At 44.6% G+C, this 23000-nt stretch overlaps 2 protein-coding genes across 2 annotated transcripts in view; one reads left to right on the plus strand and one right to left on the minus strand.

Moving 5' to 3' along the window:
- SLC25A21 (solute carrier family 25 member 21) overlaps positions 1 to 6843 on the plus strand; it is a 246493-nt gene extending 239650 nt beyond the window's left edge. Inside the window, exon 10 of the mRNA XM_048306221.1 lies at positions 6036 to 6843. Within this exon, the coding sequence (XP_048162178.1) occupies positions 6036 to 6046 (11 nt within the window). The 3' untranslated portion in view covers positions 6047 to 6843. The remainder of the gene's footprint in view (positions 1 to 6035) is intronic.
- On the minus strand, positions 59 to 20059 carry PAX9 (paired box 9). Its single transcript, XM_048306218.1, has 4 exons — positions 20010 to 20059; positions 18496 to 19122; positions 16053 to 16195; positions 59 to 1808 (listed from the first exon to the last, which is right to left on the minus strand). The coding sequence occupies exons 1-4, from the start codon at positions 20011 to 20013 to the stop codon at positions 1554 to 1556; spliced, it is 1029 nt and encodes a 342-aa protein (XP_048162175.1). The 5' UTR covers positions 20014 to 20059; the 3' UTR covers positions 59 to 1553.
- Between the last annotated feature and the right edge of the window lie 2941 nt (positions 20060 to 23000).

Consider the following 23000-nt stretch of genomic DNA (forward strand, 5'->3'; position numbering starts at 1 on the left):
ATGCAGACAGAACAATATATGAAGAATGATATTTTCTCCTTTGCTTTAACTATGTCTACAGTAATTTATGTTATTGCAAAACATTTTTTAAAATACACAATATATTAATAGTCTATAATGGATATCAAATGTCACACCAGGCTTTTTTTTTGTCCACATTCATATTCTGAACATACCTACAGCATGGGAAAAGCATAATAATAGTCAGAACTTTATTATTGCCCAAGGAAAACAGGTAAATTTTCAAAGATCAGAATGTTAGCTCTCTTGGGATTAAAGTTTAAAGCAAAATAACTGGCACAGAGTACTTGCCACTGCATACAGAAATGTAGAAAGGAAATTTGCTTATATTAAATAGTATCTCTGTAGCACCACCACCAGTATACCTAAAAGGAAAAAAAATGCTTCAGAACAACAATGTAAACTTTACCAAGAGCCATACTTTACATTCATTAAAGGAGAAATTGAAGACAACTTTCTGTTTAAAAAATTACAATATAATCCTAGGGCTGGACACAAGTGAGCTGAGAATGATGGTACAATTCTGTTTCTGAGTGGGGTTTTTGACTGATAGGGCTTTGTAAGCATCTCTGCACAGGTTGCACACTAACAGCATTTTCCTCTACAGTTTTCAGTTTTGTTCAGATATTTTCCACCCATTTCTGTTTGTACACTTCCTACAAATGTGGTGTCTCATGAATCTGGGAGGCTGGCTATGACTGTGGAGAGTTACTTATCTGGATTTCTGCCTTTGACTCTTCTGCCAAAGAGAGAAATATTTCATAAGATGTTGAAGCCTCCACCGTGGCACAAAAACATGACCAAAAACCCCTAACTAAACCTCATCACCTGAGGCTATCACCCCACCATGCAAAGACATAGAAAATAACTAGAAATCATCTTCTTAAAAAAAAAAAGGTAAGAAATGTACTGGGAGGTGAAAACAAATGCTGTCGAAAGCCTCTATTTACAAATGGATAAAATCACAAAGGTCTTACTACTGCCTGACAATGGCAACATGCCAGAAGAATCGGAAAGCCACCTATTGCCTTTGTTCTATATTTGATTACCAAAACCCAATAAAACAACAAAAAAGGACCTCTTAATAACAGTGGATTGTATAATCTCATCAATTAAAGGGTTGTTCTCTAGGCAATTGGCAAACACTTCCCATTCAGCCACCTTTGCTGATTCAAGGCATAGCAGAATTTTCTGTAGTGATTTTTCTTTATTGATTTTTGCACAAATCTTAGTAACAATTGCACATTTAGAAAGTTTGTGATGATTAAGAATAAATATGTGTGGTTTGACCAGGAGAGAGTAGAACAAGGCTCCACGAGCCCTTTGAGGGACACAAAGTCTTTAAGAGCACAACACCACACTTCTCTCAGTTTCTGATGTTGTCTTCAGCTCTTTCAATCCCAAAAGCCTTACGGGAGACAAGTCATGAGGAGAAATGCCAAGTATCGCCAGCATGAAGAGAGCAGTCCGTGAGCTAGGCTCAGGGGGCGAGGAGCCAGTGAGCTCGTGGTGCTCCTGGACCAGCTCCTGCATCAGAGAGCAGAGGCCGTGACAGAGTGGCTGCCCTCCCTGGCTGTCTGCATGCCCTTGAATGCCAGCGAGGAGGGGATGTCGCAGCTGTGGGGGGACAGGGGGGTACCCCCGGCGTGCTGCCAGCCATGGCTCGCCATGTAGCTGGATGGAGTGGCGCTGTACGTCATGTAAGGTGACACTTGGGCTGGTGTGGCGTAGGGAGGCATGGCTGGTGCTGACACGAAACTGCTGACGGCTGGGAGGCCACTGGGTGCCTAAAAGGAGAGGGAAGGGAAAAGCATTTCTAAGAGAGTAAGACACATTGGATCTGGCATAAAATAAGCTGCCCTCAGATGCTGCTGGGGCTTTGTACCAAAACTAGGACCAGTGGGGACACCAAGAGAGAAACTCATAACCATTCCCCTGAATTTCAGGGGCTCAGAGGCCCCTTCTGCTTTGAAGACCAATTACCCCACCATGATCAGTGCTTCCACACATCTCCTAACAACCTGTCCCAGACAGGGACCAGAAGCAGATGTTTAGGGAACACACACCAAGAGCAGGACAGGAGGTGCTAAGCCCCCTGTACACCTGCCTACCTTCCTGCAAGCTGTTGTTGATGGATTCCTAAAAGCCTTTCCCCCTTCTCTCTCCCTGAGCACCTTAATGCACTTGACAATGACTTCCGCAGATTGGCGTCGATGAACTGCAACATTTACCCACCTTTCCCAAATTTTGCACAGGGTGTTGGTCACTGCAGCAAGCCCTGCTGGGTAGTGCTGTAGCAGTTTAAGCTGGGTGTGCAGTGACCACAGCCATCCCAGCAGCAGGAGAAACAGACTCATCCCTGTGCCTCACCTCTCCTGGCCCCGAAGGAGGGTGGGCTCAGCCTGGAGCTGCCATGGGCAGGTGCAGGCACAGATCTGAAGGCAGCACTCCCCAGAGTGAAGAGGTAACAGCGGCTGGGGGAGGTGGAACATCTTAAACTCTTTGGTAACTGTTTGTTCAGAGCATGAGTCAGAACGATAGTAGTAGTATTATTGATGGTGTCTTTCAAAAATCTGTTTTCTAGATACTTGGGATAAAAAAACTTGTAAATGTTCTTTGCTCATAGCTTCTCCTGGTTTCAATAAGGCTTCTGCGCACAAAACAATTGCAGGGCTGGGTCCTTTCCTGCAAGCTATTTTCCTAGGTCCTTCTGTAGGCTGGGGAGAAGGGTTTCTATTTAAATAGAGATGGGAGAGTCCTTCAGTCAGCCATGGTATGATTTCACAATTAATGACTCCTTATTTAACTAAAAAGTGTTTGGTGGTTTATTTCACACCCATAAATGTTTCTTCAGCACAACAGGTACAAACCAAGATCATTTATCTTGCTCAAGTTTCAATTTGTGTAGTGTTTGTTTTAGGATTTGGGGTGAGATTTTTTCTCAAAAATGTTTCCTATCTGGATGTGAAAGAAGACTATTGATTCAGCAAATCCTGTAGCATCATCACATGGTACAACTGCACCCAACCTGAATAGTGCAAAGTTAAGAAATGAAACAGACTTTTTTTTCCCGCTAAAACTTCACACGATGTTAACATTTCATTTGTTCAATTTCTGCCTGGATTGCACCTGCCTGATTTCCAGTATTTACCTTCATAAAGGGCACTGGCCCGTTTTCAGACTCATGAGTTTCCTATCCGTGTATCTCAGAGTTCCACTGTCTAGACTATCCTCTCATTGTCATTTGGGAAACAAAGCAGTAATTCTGCTGGACTCCATCGATATAAACCTGTACAACAATCTAAAGCAGCAGGAGACAGCAATGGGATCCTGGCCACAAGCTTCCAATAGGAATATTAATTAATACAAAACATACAGCTGCAGCAGCAACATAATTGTCATTCCAAATCCATAAATATTTTGATGATGCTGAACTTGCCTTATTATTTTGAAAATCCAAATCTGTGAGCTGAACAGTAACTTGAATCACGTGCTCCCTGCTGTGACTTAGAATTATACTTTAGCCTCAGCTTTAAATATCAGTGTTTGCAACAATACTAATTAAGACAAACCTGCAAATAATTGCACTGTAAATCACTACAATTCTTGAATCACATGGAAAATTATTTCATTGAGTTTACTGGAAAGTAAAAACTGTAACTGGCCCTAAAAAGCTGCTATTCCAATGTGCAAACATGAAACAAGGACGAACACCTCTGTTTTTTGTAACAAGCACCAGCAAAAAGCTTTGCACAGGGGCAGAAGAGCCATTAAAACCAGATTGTAGTGCTGGGACATCAAGAGCCACAACCCAAACATAATGTGGACAGAGAGGTACAGAAACCCTGAAGGGGTGGGTGTTGGAAGGAGAAAGTATATGGGACAAGTCCCTGAAGTCTTGTAGCCATTGAGGCAGCACAAACCTTCAACCTCTAAACCTCAAAAGAGTTTTTTGGACTCTGTGAATCCACCCTGTTCCTCAGGCTTTCCCACTCCCAAGGAGGCTGGTACCAAGCAGTAGGCTCAAGGCTGTGCCTGGAAGCCCCATTTTAAGGAGGATTCCTCATTATGAGTGCTCATGTTGTGTGAACCCTTAGCTGTGCTTTTGGAAGGATGGGTTAGTAGGTACAGGGTAGATCTGTGCCAGTCAATGTGCAGACAAGGCATCTCTTTGCTGGTCCACCAATGTTCAAGCCTATGTCCTGGCCTCCTGCAGACAAGGCCACCAGGGGTTCCTCAGCAACCATATGCAGATGACTTTGCATGATCTGAGGCAAATCTGAGCTCCTGAACAGCTCACATTAATGTAGACACTGTTGATAAACATTTGGTCCAATCACACATATGTTCTATGGCATTATGGCACAAAGTCTTTGAACTATAATTAATGGAGAAGCCCAAGTTTCCTATTGAATTGTACTGTAGGTGCCACTTGGGTTGTTGTTGATAAAATAGATGGAAATTGACTAAAAATTCACTAGTTTTTGTAAAAGCTTAATTTAAAAGAATACCTATACTGATTTATAACAGCCAGAACAACCTTTTTACACACACACACACACTCTTATTCAAAACACAGCTGTGAAAACTGTTGTTTTTGTAGTCTATTCTGAATGTCAGAAAGATCTTGCCCCAACTACTGAGGGCAGGATGTGGAGGCAGTTGTGTAGGGACCACCAGCTGCAACCTGTCAGAGGCCACCAATGCTGTCTGTCATCACTGCCTCACTGAACTGGGGAATCATTCTTATTTTTGTTGCACTGCTACAAAGCTTTACCACTCAAAACCATGATTCTGTGAATGCCACAGATGCCCTCAGCCAAGCAGGTGGCACTGGGATGGGTAGGAACTGGCCCAGCACGGAGTGCAATTCTGCCTCAAGCAAGGTTTGAGCCATACCCACAAATCAGTCAGAGGCTTCCTCTAACCTGAACTAAAAAAGGAGGGGATAGAGAAAAATCTCACTTTATGTGACTTAAAACTATGGTACTCAAAAAAACCCCAACCAAACAAACAAACAAAAAAAAAACACCCCGCAATTTTCATCTCTGATTTTCATCTGTGAAAGACTTGACCTAATAGTCTTAACATGGGAGTTTTTACTTCCGAACAGCTTTAGATTCAAAGTGTAGGTTATCAGAAGGGTTGAATCTTGTCTGTCAATCTGGCACTTTTTACAAACATGACATTCACTTAAAATAAATGGAGGGGATTAAGTTCCATGACCCTATATATACTGGATGAATAATTCATCCTGCAGTATTTCCATCAGAGGAAATTAATACCAAAATCTAAACATTCGTAATTAGGAGTGCAAGAACCTCACGGTGTTTATGGATTTTAAAACCCTAAGAATTTGTTTTAAGTGCAGAGGTTCTTGAACCTGGTTTTTAAGTTTTATAAATATTTTTTTTCTTAATTTGAACCATCGTTTTTCAAGGGAAATCTAATTTTTTAAAGCAAACAAACAAACATGTAGTTCTAGCTGAACAAGAACCTCTGCTGTGTAAGAGATAAGGGTTCCCATTTGAAAGTGCCTACTTTCTGGCTTCTACAAAGATCAGAGAGAAACTTTTGTTCTGAATTGCTGCTTCTATCAATGTTTTGAGACAACTGATGGAATAAGTATTTCCAAATTTTAGAGCTGCACTTGAAACCTAGAATACACAATCTCCCACCCACTCACAAATTCATTCAAACATATTCTTGCAAAGATACCAGCAAAACAAGAGTAATTGGGTCAGGCTCACAAGTTGGGTCTGGTGCCTTTCTGCCAAGTTGCTGCTGATACCTGCCAGTGACCGTAAAAGGAATATCCAGGCGAGATATCAAAGCCAGGGTGGACATAAAGACTTGCTTTAGGTCACACAAAATGGTACTGCTGAAACAAGCAGACTGCGCGCATTTTCACCAGTAAAGGAGCTGGTTGAATAGTTTTAACAGATGGAATCTTTTGTTTTAATCACTTTAGATACGATACTAACTACAGACAACTTTTTTTGTCATTTTTTCAGTCTGTTTGTGATTTGCAACACAGAAGGAGTGGGTGGATGAAAAGCAAGTCTAGAACCAAGCTCATGTGGGAATGTCTTTGGAATAAGTAATTTCCATTAGCTGCTTGAACTCCTAAAAGTCAGAGCAGTTCTTCCCCAAACCAGAGGTAACCACCACAAATGCCTTGATACCTGTTTTGAAGATTATGCTTGTGTAATATGTTGTAGAGCTTCGGCCTCCTCTCCTTCACGGTAAGAAGACACAAGGGTACAAGATTTCTGGACAAATTTTGCAGTCAATCCATGTCAGAAAAAGTACCTGATTTTGGTTTTTTTCTGCCTTGGTCACAGAAGAACCAGAGAAACATGCAAGCTAGATTTCACTTTCAGTCCTTGTGGTATAAATTCAAATTATATATTGTAGTGAATTGATATTATTTTTTTCATTCCCTTCCCTACTTTTCCTTCCCTGACTTTTGCTTGCTAGGTATGCATTCTCTCAGTATCAAAATTAGACCGTCTCCTATGTTCCCTTCCCATGTGGCTTCTAAATGTTTCAGAAAATGACCCAGAATTGCAATATTCAAAATCACAGACCTATATTTATGTTAGCTATCATTAATGGCAATAATGTAAAGGATCTCATTTCAGGTTTATGTGAATACAAACGAGAGCAGATTTGATGCCACAGGTGCGTCCACCTCAATTTTATAGTCTAACTCTAAAGTGAGTGTCCAAAAGAATGTAGATTATTCTTCTTATTGTAAAGTTATTATTTACAATTATTTAAATTACTTGCCCATTGTAATAAAATTGTTACAATGTTTAATTAAATAGTTCGTGTATTGCATAGACTAAGAATGCAGGCTTTGTAGATGTAGTCTAAATTACTATTTAAAAAAAAAAAAGTTTCGGGAGAAACAGCATAGGGTTCAAGTCGCCAGCCTGAATGAGCTGGGACAGTGACTCAGCCCAAAGTCCCCTGCTACAGTCATCAGAAGTTCAGTCTATGTCATGGCTTAAGGGACACACCTCTGGTGAATAAGGTTGTCGTTTTTGTTTCTGTCTCTCAATTCCAACACTGACTTGGATGGAGTGAATCCTTCCTGTCCTTGGATCAGCAAGCTCAGCACATTGCCTTGATCCTGCAGCATAGCCTTTCCCCGAGAGCAAACGAAACCGATCTGCAGAGGTCCCACAGCCTGGTACTGGGAGCAGCGGCTGCCCAGCGCCGAGGAGTGCTGGCAGCAGCTCGCTCTGCAGGGACACTGCCGCAGCTCTGCACACACACTGACACCCTCTCACTGCTGGTTTTCAACATGAAAACCTTCAAACATTTTCTGTAAATGATGAATCTTTGCCGAACGTCCTGAAAACACAGTCATGAAGTAGCTATTGCAGAAGTAATTTTTTCCACAGCAAGAGAAAAGCATAGCAGGGAGCAAAATATCTAGTCCTTCAATCAGAAGAGCAAATTAGCATAAAAACCCAGAGGATATCTCATGTTTTTAGTGACATGCACATAATCAGTCAAAAAGATTATGACAACAAGACTAGGAGCAATCAAACACAAACTGCAAACATTAAGGAAGCCAACATGCTGAATCTCCCTTTATAATTGGAGGTTAAATATGATTTATAAATCAAGCCAACATATGGGATCCCAAGGGAAGAGTAAACAAATTTTCCAAGTCAAACAGCAGCAGCAGGCCTGTAATAGAAGTGTCATTTAGGAAAATGGCACTACTAAATGATCTAAGTAATAGGAATGGGGGTTTTAATGTTTTTAAATTAATAACTTTAAGTAATATTTTTGTAGATATTGTAGTACTAAATTAGAGCTAAATTCTGAAGCTGCAACTCGGTGCTACAGCATCAACAGGAAAAATTACATGATACCACAAACATTCATTCAGATAAGTCTTCCACTAAAATTAATGTGCCTACACAGGTAAGTCAGAACCACCTAAAGAAGGGTTACAAAAGTGAGCACTGAGTAAATTTCCCCAGTTTATGATAACAGTTTTTATTTAAAATATTTTTTATTAAAATTAAAATTGCTAAGGTGTATCTGAATAACTTAGCCAGAGTTAACCCTGCAAATCAGGGTTTGCATTTTATAGTGCTGGAAAAGATTCTTGAAAAAATATTTTCATATTAGACTAAATATCTATATTCTTAGATGAATTAGCTTATTTTATTGAATATATTAATGATTTGATTTTCTGTTCATTTCACTGCAATCAGCAGAGAATAAAACAGACTGAATAATTAGGACACTGACATTAAATAATTTCCACATACAAAAAATCTTAAACTGAAGAGGAATGTTTAGTATGTAGGATATCAATTTGGTATCATATTATCTAATTTAATATTTGCCTTTATCTTCAAGAAAGAGCAAAGAGTGATAATACATTGGAGTCGAGACACTTTTGAAAATAACACGAGCAAGGGGCTTACAGCTGCTCTGTTGCTCAGCTGAACTGAGTTTATGTCCAGAAGACTGAGATTTGAAAAAGGAAAAGAGACTTTTCAAGAACGGAGAATTACACTATTTCTCTTCCACTCTAAGTTGTGCAAAGGTTGTATTCTAGTTGAAGTCACAATTAAAATGGAATTATTCACATGCCGGAGTGCTCTAAGATTTCAAACATAGTTAGCTACCCAATCCTATACATTATCTCTTAAAAATATGCCATTTTCTTTACAGCTATTTCTCCCATTATTAAATTCAATGCACAACAACATACTGCATAAGAAAATCACAATACTTCCTTCTGAAATAAAGTTCAGTCCTTTCATAATGAGCAGATCCCATTCCCCATGTTTAACGTGCTTTTTTATTAACTTGAAGTTATTTCCTTTATTTATAGCCATCCTGAGCTGCCCTGAATAACACAGAAACCAGATAATACCAATTGAGTGTTTTAACTATAGCTGGGACATGCATCAAGATCACTCTAAATTATATTTTCTTATCCAGTTTTAAATCTCAGCCTCTTCAGGGAAATAAAATCCCAGTTTTGGAAAAAGTAATAGTAACTTGAATTAACACACCATCACCAATCCTTTCCAAAAGCAAACTACAGCAGAAACGAAAGAAAAAAAAAAAAAAAAGGTGAGGGGAGAGAGAGACAAAGAGAGAGAGAAAGCGAGAAAGCGAGAGAGAGAGAGAGAGAGAGAGAGAAAGAAAGAAAGAAAGAAAGAAAGAAAGAAAGAAAGAAAGAAAGAAAGAAAGAAAGAAAGAAAGAAAGAAAAAAAGAAAAGACCACCACTCACTCTCTGACACTGAGTAATCTACTACAAAAACAACAGAGGAAAAGAGAGGTAGGAGAAAAAGGCATGGTGGATAGACGGCTTTCACAGTGAAGTGAGATCTATCACGGCACAACAAACACACGATAATATGTCCACCTAAATGTCTGCAAATGTAGATTGTAGTTCAAGTCTGCACTATCATTGAATGGTTGCTTTCCTTTCATCCACCAAACTAAGAAGTGTTGGAACCCTGGGTTTAGAGAATTTAGGTTTCTGGGATATAATTATATGTACGTGTAACAATGTGGAGGTTTTTGGGTGTGGATTAGCTCTTCTTCATTTCTCCTTCTTCTTCACAAATCTGAGTGCTCTGTTACTGGGTCAAAAAATCCGCACTGCAGATCATGAATAGATAGTTATTGGATTATAAGTAAAAACATATTACTTGGTATTTCATAAGTGGTTGATTTGGACTTTAAAAGGCCTTGAAAGTTAGAACTCACAGCCATTTTTCCACCCTGTTAACTAAGAGGCACTCCCGAGCAGCTGTATTACAGATAGGAAAATAATAAACAACAATTAGAAGAAAAACCTAGCATCTCCTGCCTTTTAGTCCAAACTCTGAGTAAAAGAACTCAAATTTCAGAGAGACAAAAACAAAAAACAAACAGAGAAAATTAATAAAGAAGGATTATATAAATCAAAGTCACTGCCTTTCCAGTGAATATGCTGGATCTTGGGGTATGTTCTACTATTTAACAAACTTCACAACCAGACTACGTCAAAGGGGGGTGAAAACAAATTCTGGTTGCTATAAGCACAAAGTCTGGTTCTGATGGCAAAAATACAACTTAAGTCTTCCTTTGACAGATAGACTGTGCTTATGAGGACAATAGGAAAGCACAGGGGAAAAAAAATCATGTCATATAAGCAAACTCCTTTGAGTAGGAATTAACAGATTCCCATAGTTTTAGAACAGATTTGCACAATAATTTCCCGTCTGTATTTTGGCAAAATCTGGAATTGGGCAGGGCACACATGGACACTAAACAAGCAAATACACTGGAAGGAATAAACATTTGTTCTTTTCTATGCTGTTGGTTAACACCATAATATATTATTGAAAGGTTCTATGAAATAGGAAATATAATTCTATGAAATATATTGTAATTTCAATATGGTGCTATTTAAATGAAACTGAGGGAGGAGACTTATGGACACAGACACTTCAAAGGGATTCTTGATGTCTAGAAGCTAGGCAAATATGGGGTCAAACTGGTAAAGTCCCCACCTTGTTCTCTTCAGGGACAGCCAAAACAGCAGTCTCCTATGTCTAACAAATCTCTGATGCTGCAGAGGCAGTTACTGGGAAGCTGGTACACTAAGGAGGGTGAAACCACAGCCCAGCAATTGTTGAATGCCTATGGTTATTATTAGGGGGGTAGGCAATTCCTAAAAGCCGATAAATTGCCACAACAGACAAATTCAAGCACACTATACAGTCTTTATATACTTGCCAATCTACTGCAAGGACCAAGACTGAACAGCTCAAATCACAGCTAATACCCCTGCTCCAGGCACTCTGCTCCTTGGCTGTGATAGGTATCTCGCATCACTCCCACTTTACAGTCCCTGGTCCACGTTTGTCATGGCAGACCTCCTGGTGGGTTGGGGTCCATTGAGCAGAAGGTGCTCAGAGTGCAGTTTGAGTGTCATCATACCATTCACTCACCTCTCTGACTTTCTTTATTAGTTTCATCCGGGTGGAGTGCCCTGAAGCCATGTGGGTTGGTGGACAGGGCACTGTGTTTTGGCCGTGGAAGCAGGTGGCCAGTAAGAGGCAGGTCTCACAAATGGGGTTCGAATTGGGTGCCATCCAGATCACCTGGGGAGGAATCGGGTGCATGTAGTGGGATCAGCTCATCCCCCTCACCCACAACATGCAATGACAAGGATGCCTAGACCTTGAGCAAGCCATCTTAGTGGCAATATTTTAACAGCAGGCCTGGTCTGGAGATCCCAGTGAGAGTGACACAGAACCAGTCTCCAAGCCAAGGTCTGAACCCCTGCACCAGACTCTGTTAACAGTGCTGCTGGGTACTATGGCAAGAAAGCAAAGAAGCACCTCTCCTTCACAGCTTCACCCCCCTCCTGCCTGGGTATGACTGAGAAGCCGTAGGTCTGGACCTCTGTCATTGATGGCTTTGGCACAGACCCATAGCAGGAATCCAGCTGCCTGGATTCTGAGTTATGAGATGCCAAATAAGTAATTTGCTAGTTAATGTTTTCATTAAATAATGTGTGTAGGAGGATCATGTAATTTGCCATAATATTTAAGGTTACATTTTAATGCTCTACCGGAAGAAGTTACCCTGTGTTGTGGGTTCTAAGCACTGCAGATGCAGTTACAGATGCAGGGCCACCCCATACAGAGTTCATTGTTCATCTACAAATGAAAGATCAGGAACTAAGTGTTTACATTGTCTACATTTTCTGTGCAAGTCCAGAATTACACCTACAATTATTTGCAAACACTTGCCCTAACATGGAGCCTTCCCTTTATCTGCTTGCACACACAGAGCTCACGGCCCCAGTCAGAATGGGGACAGGGAGTGATACCCCAGCAATGCCAAAAACTCAAGCCCCTAACAGCTGATTAAGTTCAGCTGAGACAGACCTGAGGCACTTGCTGCTTAGGGGTTTGGCCAGCATGTCAGAGGAAGACTTCACTCAAACTATGTTCACAAACCCCTCTGAATTAGGAGGAGTGTTTTCTGCAGCTGCAGTAAGTTTGGAATGAGGCCTCCAAATAGCGGGCCATTTCCAGGAGCAAGCTTGCTCTTAGACCCCCCAGTTACAAGCTTTTTCCATTTATGAGTATCAGCTCCCTTTGGCAATATGCACATCTGCTTCCTGCAATGCACACAGAAAGTCAATCTGAAAATAAATTATTTCCAAGCTATTTGCCTCTCAGCAAATCATACAAACACGTCAGATCTTCTGCATTCTCATATGTGTGTAAATACAGGACCACAATTTTTTCAGTTTGAGCATCCATGATGTTAGTCCAGCAAGTCACAAGCATCAGATGTCTGAGAACTGCATTTTAAATATGATACATGTTTATTGTTTTGACTTCAAATGCAGGTTACAAATGTGTTCATACTGCAGTCATTTCAACTATTTTTTTCTTAATGCAGTTGTCAGTATAAGCTGTGCAATGCAAAAGAAAATACTCAGAATATTCATCCTTTGTATCAATAGCATAATTATTTGTAGAAGCCCCTGAACACCACATTGAATGTGCCTCTCTGTGTAAATTCTGTGATAGAACTGTGCTCTGTATGAAATGCGCATGACACAAAACTGTCAAGCCCTCGGAAAAATCTATTTTCCTTTTCAGTTTCTCTGAGTCACAGTCACCCTATTTGAAAGCAATATGACAAATCTGTGAGTGTGATACATCAGGAAAATTATGCCATTGCTTACGTATAAATGACAACCTGGGACATCAGATAATTAAACCTGAATAGAAACTTGACAAGGCATCTTTTGATTTCCTGTGGAATGTTTTGTACAGAATCATAGTCTGCCAGGCTGAGCTTTCAACTCCCGAAACCCAAATACTGAACAACATTGCAAACAAAAGCTCCAGAGACACCAGGAAATTCATAATACAGAAAATGAAAAATGTTCTACATCCAGAGGTTCAGTTTCATGTTAAACTAGTATGACTGCATATTGCCAAGGCAAAAATGTGAGGTTTTCCTGCCTTTTTTGTGGGTGAATTCCCACTGGTGTGTGGGACAAGAGCTGAAATTTAGCCATTGGGACCGATTGGAGAGGTCAGCCATGGCTGCTGCCTGACAAGTCTGGGATGTCAATAAGAGTTTTGCCCAAAAAATGCCTACAGTACCCAATGTCTTAAAACAAAGTATATCATTTAAAAGAAGTGATCAAATAAATATATTGTAAAAGTACGGAAGACCTTGTTCTTCGGTCTCAATTTTTCTGGTCTTTCTCACGCAGAGGGACTTTCCAAGGGATTTCTTGAGAAGCAAAATATTATCTTCCATGACTAAGGCTGGGGAGAAAGTCTTTCACTTGCCTAGTAGTTATGGAGGATTTGCAAGCTATGGACGGGTGAATTTTGGATATTGGTGATGCTTAAATATGTAGATGATATTTGTTGGAAAAAGCAGAATTACTTATCACTCACACAAAATCCATTGTTAATGTGCTTCAGAACACATTTCCTCTGCTCCCATTGTGAAATTGGAAAGCCTAAGTTAAATATCCACACTTGATTCCCTCCTCTTGTAGGCACTTCTGATTTTGATAATACAGATATGAAACTGGAATATTATAGAACAGTCACTTCTCTTCTCTGGGGGAAATCTTATGTCTGCCTCCTTAAGACCCCTAAGAGCTTTCGTAACAAGCTTTGCCCAAAAGAGATAAGGAAACAGCATTTACCCTGAAGTACAAAGAGCGTATTTCACCATAGTCCTTCCGGCACATGAAGTATGTCTGAGACTTCCCCATTTTTCCACCATTCCAGATACCCCCCTGCTAGATTCACAAATGAACCAACATTATCTAGTGTCCCCTGCTCATCTCTTTACACCCAAAATGGTACACATTGCAAGAGACCATGGATCACATGATGTCAGAGAATTTTGTAAGTCTTTACTGTCACAAACTGTCACTCCAGACTCACTGCACTTCAGCGAAAGGACAGTAAGTCAGTGCTCTGTGCAGCAAGAATTTGGTTCATAAACTTCACACTGTCTGGAACAAATATTTCAGCAAAAGGAATGTGGCAAAAACTGCAAAAAATAACATTTTCCCATCCTTATTTAGCCTGATTTTTTTTACACATTCTAAACTAGCAAGGTAGTGAAGTTGTGACTTGACAGACAAAGCAATTAATGCCCATTTGAATTAATTCTCTGGATAACAATTCTGAATACTACATGAATAGACTGGTCTATGTGTTGGAACTTTCCAAAGCCAAATTCTGTTTACCTATACTATTACAGGGGAGAAACTGAGAAGAACCTTCTCTATATCTTCTTTTAGAGAGCAGGGTTCTGAATATGGCTTTTCTGCCCTTTTAAACTCTCTGGACAATGTATTTTGATAAATGAATTCCATTTTATTAATAGCAATTTTCTCAATTTTTAAGTAGTGTGTATGTTTACATTTATCACATGATCTTTCAGGTTGAACAAAACTTTAAGATAAAACTGATATTGACAATATAACAGTGATATATTATGAAGATGAAATCATAAACATTGAAAGAGTAAAAAAGAAAAAAAGAAAAGGTAAAAAATACTTTCCAAACCAGCATTGAAAATAACCCAATTTATAAAGCATTGTTTCTCAACACATCTGTTGTAAATGAGATCCATCAGAGGCCATGGTTTATAGTCTATGAGCAAGATCCTGTGAATATTTCAGCAGGATTGTGTGCGGAAGGCCCAGCCTGGAACCTAAGACCATGAAGCCACAGTACAGCTGCTCTTACAGAATAGTGAGAAGCTATATCTATTATTTTTTAGTAAGACTGATAACACTTGTTTTAGTCTTTAAAGAAAATTGTAGGAGTATTAACTCTAAATCTAATTCTATCTTTAACCATACAGTCATGGCTATACTATAGTGCACATTATTTGTGATATGAAATGAACATAATAATAATGGGATGATAGAAAAACAAAACAAATAGAACAGCATTGAGGGTGGTGTACTATTTAAAAGGCAATATATGTAATGAAGTAGCTGTTCACCATCGGGATCTACTGTATTTCCCGCTCTGCCTAATTCACCTCTTTGCAAATGTTCCCGCAGTTTGTGCTCCGCATCTTGAATTGGAAAGGGTCTGATTCAGCTACTCTCACCACCAAACACGAGCTACAAAAGTCTCCTCTACACGGATCTAAAACCAGACACAGAACTCGGAAAATATGTCCAAAACCTCTGTCTTTGAACGGGAAAAATGCTAAACAGCGATCGTGGGTTTTCTTCGACTTGGTTATAAGTACAACAAATGCGTGGCCGGGAAGTCAGCGTGTCTGAGAGACCTCTGATGCATTTTGAAATGTTTCCATCACACGGAAAAAATGTTTTCAAAACCTGTGCTTTCCCAACGAGTAACAGTTGAGCCTTTTATAGCTTTTCTCCTGGCATGGGACTTGATTAGCAAGTACAAAGATTTAGACAGAGATTTATTAAGTAACAGTTATATTGTGTTGTAATTAAAACGTAGGAAATTCGCCGTCTACTTAAGCGTTTAAAAATGCTTAATGTAGGAAGCAATTACACCTCATTTTCAAATTATTCCCCTGACTACAGAGCACGCTGCGGACAGAGTAAAACGCGGCTGGTACGGGAGGAGGCGGCGGCGGGATGTGCCCGCTGGCCCGGCCGGGGCGGGGGCAGAGCCGCGGCGGGGGTCGGTGGCGGCGGTTCTGGAGCGCCCGCTGGGCGAGCGGAGCGGGGGCGGACCGGGCCCGGGCTGCGATCGCTGCCGCCCCGCCAGCCCTCCGCCCGCCGGCAGCAAGGCGGGATGGGGGCGCTGGGCGCCGCGGCGGCCGGGCCGGAGGAGGGAGCGGAGAGAGGAGGGACGAGAGCTAGGCTTTTCCCGACGTCGCCCGTCTTTGCAAACCAAAACCGAGAGAAGTCCGGCATCGGCTCCAAACCGAGGGCGGTAGCCCGAGGCCGAGCTCAGGAGCCCTGTGCATCACCGCCCGTCCCCCCCTCTCTCTTTACCTGGCTGTACTTGGCCTCCTGCTCAAGGGAATTCTTCTCCAACCCGTTCACGGCGTGTTGGGCCGGCGAGTGGAAGCTGTTTCTGCCCAGGCTGCTCCATTCCTCCACCTTGGGGCTGGGGTAAGGCGAAGTGTCATTCACTGCTGGAAAACAAGGGACGGGGGAGAGAGGGAGTCAGAGGCTAGGATTCGGAGATGGAGACGGCTCCCTCTCCTCATGGGAGGCAGTCTGTGGGGCAGAGCTAAGGGGAAGCCGGTCCCTCGCCCGCCACACCTCGCTGAGGCTCCCGGAAGCCCTCAAGAGGGTGATTCGTGGGAAGAAGGGAGTCGGCTCCCTCCGTGAAAGCTGTGACAGAGATCAGCAGCCGAGCCCAGAGCTGGCTGGCTCGCTCGTCCCCACGTCTCCCCACTGGCGGAACGGAGCTGCCGCCCGGCCCTTGTCCCCCAGGCTCTCCTAAGGGGTATTTACGACAACAGCCTTGTTTGTATTTGTGAGTCAGAGGAGAAACGACACCCCGTGTTACAAACAGTCCTGACACGGCTGCACATGAACTGGGCTCCAAATACTTTTTGGGAGAAAAAGAAAACGAAACACAAAGTAAATTTTTTTTTTTTTTTTTTTTTTTAATAGGGAGATACAGGGAGGGAAATAAGAAGGAGGGGAGGAGAAGAAGTTAGAGTCCTATTATTTACACACCTATCAACCGCGCCATGGGCATACCAGGATGTTTTGCAGGCGAACAAATTCCTCGAACGGCCAAATTCCCCCACCGGGGAGCCAGGGAAGGGGTAGGGGGAGCCCTCCCCGAGCCCCGCGCCCGGCCGCATTGGAGCCGCCGTGGGAGGGGGCTTTCCTGCGACACCACCTCGCTTGGCCCCTCGCCGTGCTGGGGAAAGGCACAAATCTGAAGTTGTCTTAAGAAATTGAGCTCCCTCGGTGAGCGCCCTTTTCTGCTGATCTCACACTTTCCCATGAATAGGGGCTTCCTTTCCGTGTCAGCAAGGTCAGTTTATCCTATAAATCAAGGGCGAACAGCCCCCATCTGCGGCACCGGCCACTCCGCAGCCCCGACCCTCTGATGGGAAGGGGAGGGGGGAGGTTTCACACCGCAGAAAGATGTGTGCCGCTGCGGGGGCTGAGGGAGACCGGGCAGATACCAAGGCACCCGGCAGCACCGGCAGAGGCCTGCCTGCCAATGTGGTGTTAATCAAAGAGGAGCTCACTAAAAAAACTCAACAAAACAAAACCAGAAAAAAAACCCAGAACAAGGCAACACCTAAATTTCTCATATGATTGTAATGTTCTCATTCTTTTTAATGTTCATTGCCAACACTACCTCTAGATTGCCTCAGAGATGGCCAGGCGTGTGTTTGTTAAAGTTGACTCAGAAACAAGCACATTTCTTTGTGCCAGTGAGGACTAGGATAAAGTTTATATTGTGAAGGGCAAAGAAGAACAAACTTACATTTTTTGCATGTATGCATATAAAGAAAACATACTTGTGCGTGTGTATGTGTTGCTTGAAAAAAGATTATCACCTTTCAGATGAAATAAGAAAAATATTCTGCAATGCCTAAAGGATCATTTTGCATCTGAAATGCTGCTAGAACCGGATTGTTGCTGCTAAAAAGGCAGTGAAAACAGATCAGAGCTCCCACCTCTCCACTAATACTGAGAGAGAGTGGGACACAGAAATCGCTGTAGGCGAAGGTTATTTAAGATGGGTTTTTCAGTGACACTTTGAGTAACGCTTTCACTGTTAGTTCACTGGCAGAGACCGAAATGGAAAAAATGTCCCTTTCTAGCGAGCGGCCGTGAGACGCGACACAGTTTCCAGAAGGGGGAACAGAAAGAGTGTGAAAGGGGTAAAAGAGGCAAATCTAGAGCCTTTGGTTTTCCTAGACCACCACTTCGGAGGAAAATACAGCATCAGAATGAAAGCAATTAGATGACATTTGAACTTCCTGCCGAAGCAAATTTGGCCTGACTGCGAAAACTACAGAAAATGGACTTCTCAGTAACGCCAAGGCGGCGCCCGTGACCGGAGTGCGACAGCGAGCTTCGGTGGGGACCAGGACCAGGACCGGGACCGGGACCGGGACCGCGACCGAGTGCGCCCTGGTCCCGCCGCACTCCGGGCCGTTCCCTCCGGCCAGGATCGCCACTTCCCGGCTCAGAGCGGTGGAGGTGACGGCCAATGTGTCCTATTTGCTGGTCCTCCTGCAGCCCTCCCAGGCCCTCCCAGGTCTGCCCACGTTCCGAGACACATCCTCCAGTAAGCTCAGTGCCCAGCCCGTGCTGGGGAAAACGCGAGAGGTTTCCCGAATCAAACAACGAAACCACCCTCCGACCCTCGGAAAGGAAAGAACCCAGGAGCAAGGGATCGAACCCCTCCGGCCCTATCTGGCTGCCTCTGTGGCCCCGGCTCCCGCCCACTCCTCACCTTGGTCGGTGATGGATCGGATCCCCAGGATGTCCGTCACGGAGTGAGAGGACGGCCACGTTCTGGGCATGGCCATGGTGCTGGGGATTGCCGGCACCCCGGGAGGGGTGGACACCTTGGCTCCTGCAGCAGCGATGGGGCTGGGGTAGGGGTAGATGTGGTTGTAGGGCAGAGCAGGCTGTGGGGGTGGCTGGTGCTGCTTGTAAGTCTCGTAGTGACTCTGCTGAGACAGGTTCCCGATTTTGTTCCGGAGGATGCGGCTGATGGAGCTGACCGACGGCACGTTGTACTTGTCACACACGCCATCGGCCAGCAGGCGATCCCGGATCTCCCAGGCGAAGATGCCCGGATCCCTTTGTTTGTAGGTCCGGATATGTTTTACCACCGTGGGAGTGGTGACCCGAGGCTTGCTGCCGCCGATAGCCCCCGGTAGGATGGAGCCTGTCTCGTTGTAGCGAGCCAGGATTTTGCTGACACAGCCGTGGGAAACGCGGAGCTGCCGGCTGATGTCACACGGCCTGATACCCAGTTGCGCCAGTTCCACAATCCGCAGCCTGATTGCATTGGGCAGGGGTCTCCCGTTGACAAATACCCCCCCGAGCTGGTTCACTTCCCCGAAGGCAGGTTCTGCAAGCAAATGAACAAACACAACCGTCGGACACGGCGGACGGCACAGAAGGGGGCGTCTGAGCTGCTCCTCATCCCAGACAGATGTCACAGACAGGGACCCCCCCCCCCCCGGTCACTCCACGCACGCTTCTTTATTATAGCGGGATGCCCCCGAGACTGAAGGAAGGAGGGGGGAGGGAGGAAGAGAAGTGAGAGATTTAAAAAAAAAGAAAAGAAAGAAAGAAAAAAGAAGAGACAGAAAGAAAATCCGTGACAACAAATGTCGGAGCTCTCCAGACTGTGAATCAAGCATATTCCCAAAAAAAAAAGCACATTCCAGAGATGAAAAACAAGATCGCCCCAACAGACAAGTCAGCTTTATTGCCACAGGAAAAAGGAACGCGAAGAAAACAAAAAGAAAATAAAAACATCTTCTAAGACGTGGGGGAGGGGGAGGAAGGAAAAGTAGTTGAGGAAATTCTTTTACATCTTGGGAGAGACGAGGGCAGCGCGGTGCTTCTGAGTGGGGACTAACTTTTTAAAGATCGTTCCTGGTGCTGTTAGCGCCTTTCGCTTAGCAGCACGGTTACACTGGGCTGTAAAACAAGCGTGTTAAAATGTTAACTGCTACGATCGGTGTCAGGAATAATATACAACGTGTCACGGGCTCCAGCCATCCGTTCGGCTGCTATCCTGCCTCGCACTCGCCTAATAACACTAATAACAAGCCGACTAGTCATTAGCTCTCTCTCTCTCCCCTGTTCCTGACCCTCAACATGTTCTTACAACTTGTAGGAACACGAGCAAAGTCAATAAGGGAGCCACAGCGGTAGCAGATGACGATGCACGGGTGCTCCCCCTCTCTTGACAGCACTTGAACTCTCCTGCGGCTCCCGGCCACTTACCCATTCCTCTGATCGGGGCACCTCGAGGCCGGCCCTAAATCCCAACGGATCCCTATGCCCGGGAACCGACTCCCGGTCTCCTGCTCTCCTGGCCGCACTGGCCCCGAACCTCTCTGATCTCCGCTGAGGAGGGAACAGTAGCGTGAGGAAGAAAAGAACTACAAGGAAATCTGCATCCCGACGAGAGAGCCTTGACTTCTGCATTTCAACCTCAAGGCAGCGTGGGCAGGGCCGGGCTGGGCCGGGCCCGTGACCCACCGCCCCCCTGAGCCCGCCCCCGGGGCGGCCCCACCGCCCAGCCGCCCTGCCAGTGGCCAGGGCAGATGACGGACAGCGCGGCGGCGGCGGCCCTTCCGCTCCCGCGCAGCGCGCTCGGCACCTGGGCCCGCCGCGCCGGGACGGCGGCTCCGCACCTGCGGCGGTGAGTTGCGCGCAAAGTGCCGCCGGCGGCGGGGCTGTGCTGAGCGGGGCCGGCGCCGTGGCAGGGCACTGCTCGGCCGGCGGGGGCCGGGGGATTGGCAGGCAGCTCCGCGGGGCCGGGGCACGGTCGGCGGGTAACGCAGCGCCGCCCTTTCTGGCCCTTCTCCCGGACTAAACAGCCGGAGAGGGGGCTTCGAGCCTGGCAGAGAGGTTCCCCCTTTCCCCGAATGAAGCAAAGCAATGTCTTGACACACACACGGTCTCCCCGCGTTGAGTTTGTGATGCGGGAGAGAAGATCTTTCGCGGGTTTGATCTCCTCGTTATAATTAAGCACCTTTTAGCTAACGAATGTTTCGCGGGCGGTGTACGAGAAGACCGTGAGTGATGAGAGTTGGGTCATTTTTGGTGGAAATCACAAACCGGCCAGGAAACGAGCTGCATTTTCCCTTGCCTTGGGAGGAGACAGGACGGGGCTTGTAGCGCCCGGCATTGGGATGCTGTGTTCGCCGGCCACCGCAGACCGGCACCGGGATGCTGGTGCTCGCTGCCCAACGCAGACCGGCCCCGGTTTTGTTTTCATCCCCACAGTAATATTGCACCGCGCTTAAGCGTAAAATGTCAGTGCCTCGCAGCAGATTTCAGCTTTATCAAAGGCACTGATACGTATTAGCAATCAAAAGAAAAAGAGACAAAGCTGGTAGGAATTAAAGAATGTGTGGGTCACGGCGTGTATGTGGAAGACATGTTTGGTTTGGCGGTGTACGGATCCTGATCTGGTCCTGTGTGTGTGTCTTACGCCCTACGTTACATCATGTTGCACACAGAGATCATGGGCTCTCAGCTCCAGCTAAGGATGTCTTTGTTTTTTTCTGTATTCTTCTCCTGAGGTTCTTCTTTGTCGTTTATTGCTTTTTTTTTTTTTTTAATAGAGTCTCAAAGGTATAGACTCTGTAAATTAAATAAAACGTGAAAAGAAATAAGAGTGTGATCCTAGTCCACGAAATATCACCAAATGAACCACGAAATTTATGTCGCTGGTGTGTGTAAACAGTGTATCGATATTATTTTAATTGAAATTTAGGATGTTTTTAGGAAAAAAAATTTAATTGAGCGAGATTTCAGAGAACATATCGAAATGAACATTCCTAACTGTGAAGAAATAAGATGTTGCAGGAGATCTCCCAGAAATTAGTGGCATGTTGTAAACGTTTTGTGGCGATCATGGCTCTTTTGCAGGTAGCTCTATTTGATCGGAATACCGGTGGATACTTCTGTTTTCTCCACATGGATTTAAAAAACAACAACAACAACAACAACAACAAAAAAACCACCCAAACAACAACAACAAAAAAGAAAAACAACAACAACAAACCAAAACCAACCAAACCAGAAAAACCCTAACAAAGCCGAAACACCACAACATCAACTTTTCGATGGCAGTTTTGTGGTTACTTCAAAAATGCGAGTTGCCCTTTCAGAATACCACACCTGTAAATTGTGGTGCTTCCTCAACCTAGATAAAATTACCTCTGATAAAGGGAACACTCACCCGCGCAAATGCCACTGTCCGAAAGGGCTAGCATTCTGCGCAGACAGTACTAGCAGGCGTTTGCTGAAGCCAGAACCCCTTTCTGTGCTCTGAGCTGACCTCCTTTGGCTATTTTTAAGGCAGAAGGCGTTGAACTAGTGGGACCTGGATCCTGCCTTTAATTAAATTATTTATATAATTAAGAAATGAAAGGGGGTTCGAGTCCGTAAAACTTCTGATCCACTTTAACAGGGTATTTCTTGTCGAAGCGGAGTTTCTTTTCTGGATCCCCGACAAGGCTGCCCACCCTACAGGGTGTCTCCCCAGCCCGACGGGGCCTGGGCTGCCCGCTGCCCTGGCCGCCCTGAACACGCGGGACTCTCGTTGCTTTAGCCTGGTCCAGTGGCATGTGGCCGGGGACCACTCCTGGCGCACAAGTGTGTAAGTCCGACCCCGCCGCTCCTGGACCAGCTCGGCGCCCCTAAATCTCCCTCAGGGTTGCTGGGATGCTCGAGCGTGACCCCGAGCTTCTCTCCCACGCTGCGCGGGCAGCTTCTCTTCCCATCTGTGCCTATTGTGTTCACAGTTGTGTCCTTCTCTCCCCCCTTCGCCTTGTCCCCCAACCTGTCTGTTCCCCCTCCTTCCCTCTGCCACCCCTCCACCCCCGAGCCCGCCTCTGATCTCCTGGATATTTGGTTTCTTTCCCTTTCTCAATGTGTGTTCCTGATGTGGTCCTGTCGGCAAAGCTCGTTTACTCTGCTCGGGTCTCTAGTGGTTTAAGGATAATGTTTATCAGAAGTGAACGTGCTCAACTTGTTTCCATTCAACTGCTGAGTGTGGGCTGAAATACCAAAGGTCACATCTACAGTGAGTCGGTAGAGGGCAGGGGGAGAAGAGAGGAATATGAAAACATAATATACAACAGCCTGTTGATCGCTTCTGACCTGCCTGGCTAAAAGATTAATTTTTCAGGTAGGAAATCATTGAAGAACCGGACAGGAAAGGCAGCAGCGAGAGGAGGGCGGGGGGCTCAGGGTCAGGGC

The sequence above is a fragment of the Corvus hawaiiensis genome, chromosome 6 (genome assembly GCF_020740725.1).
Source record: "Corvus hawaiiensis isolate bCorHaw1 chromosome 6, bCorHaw1.pri.cur, whole genome shotgun sequence".
Lineage (NCBI taxonomy): Eukaryota > Metazoa > Chordata > Aves > Passeriformes > Corvidae > Corvus > Corvus hawaiiensis.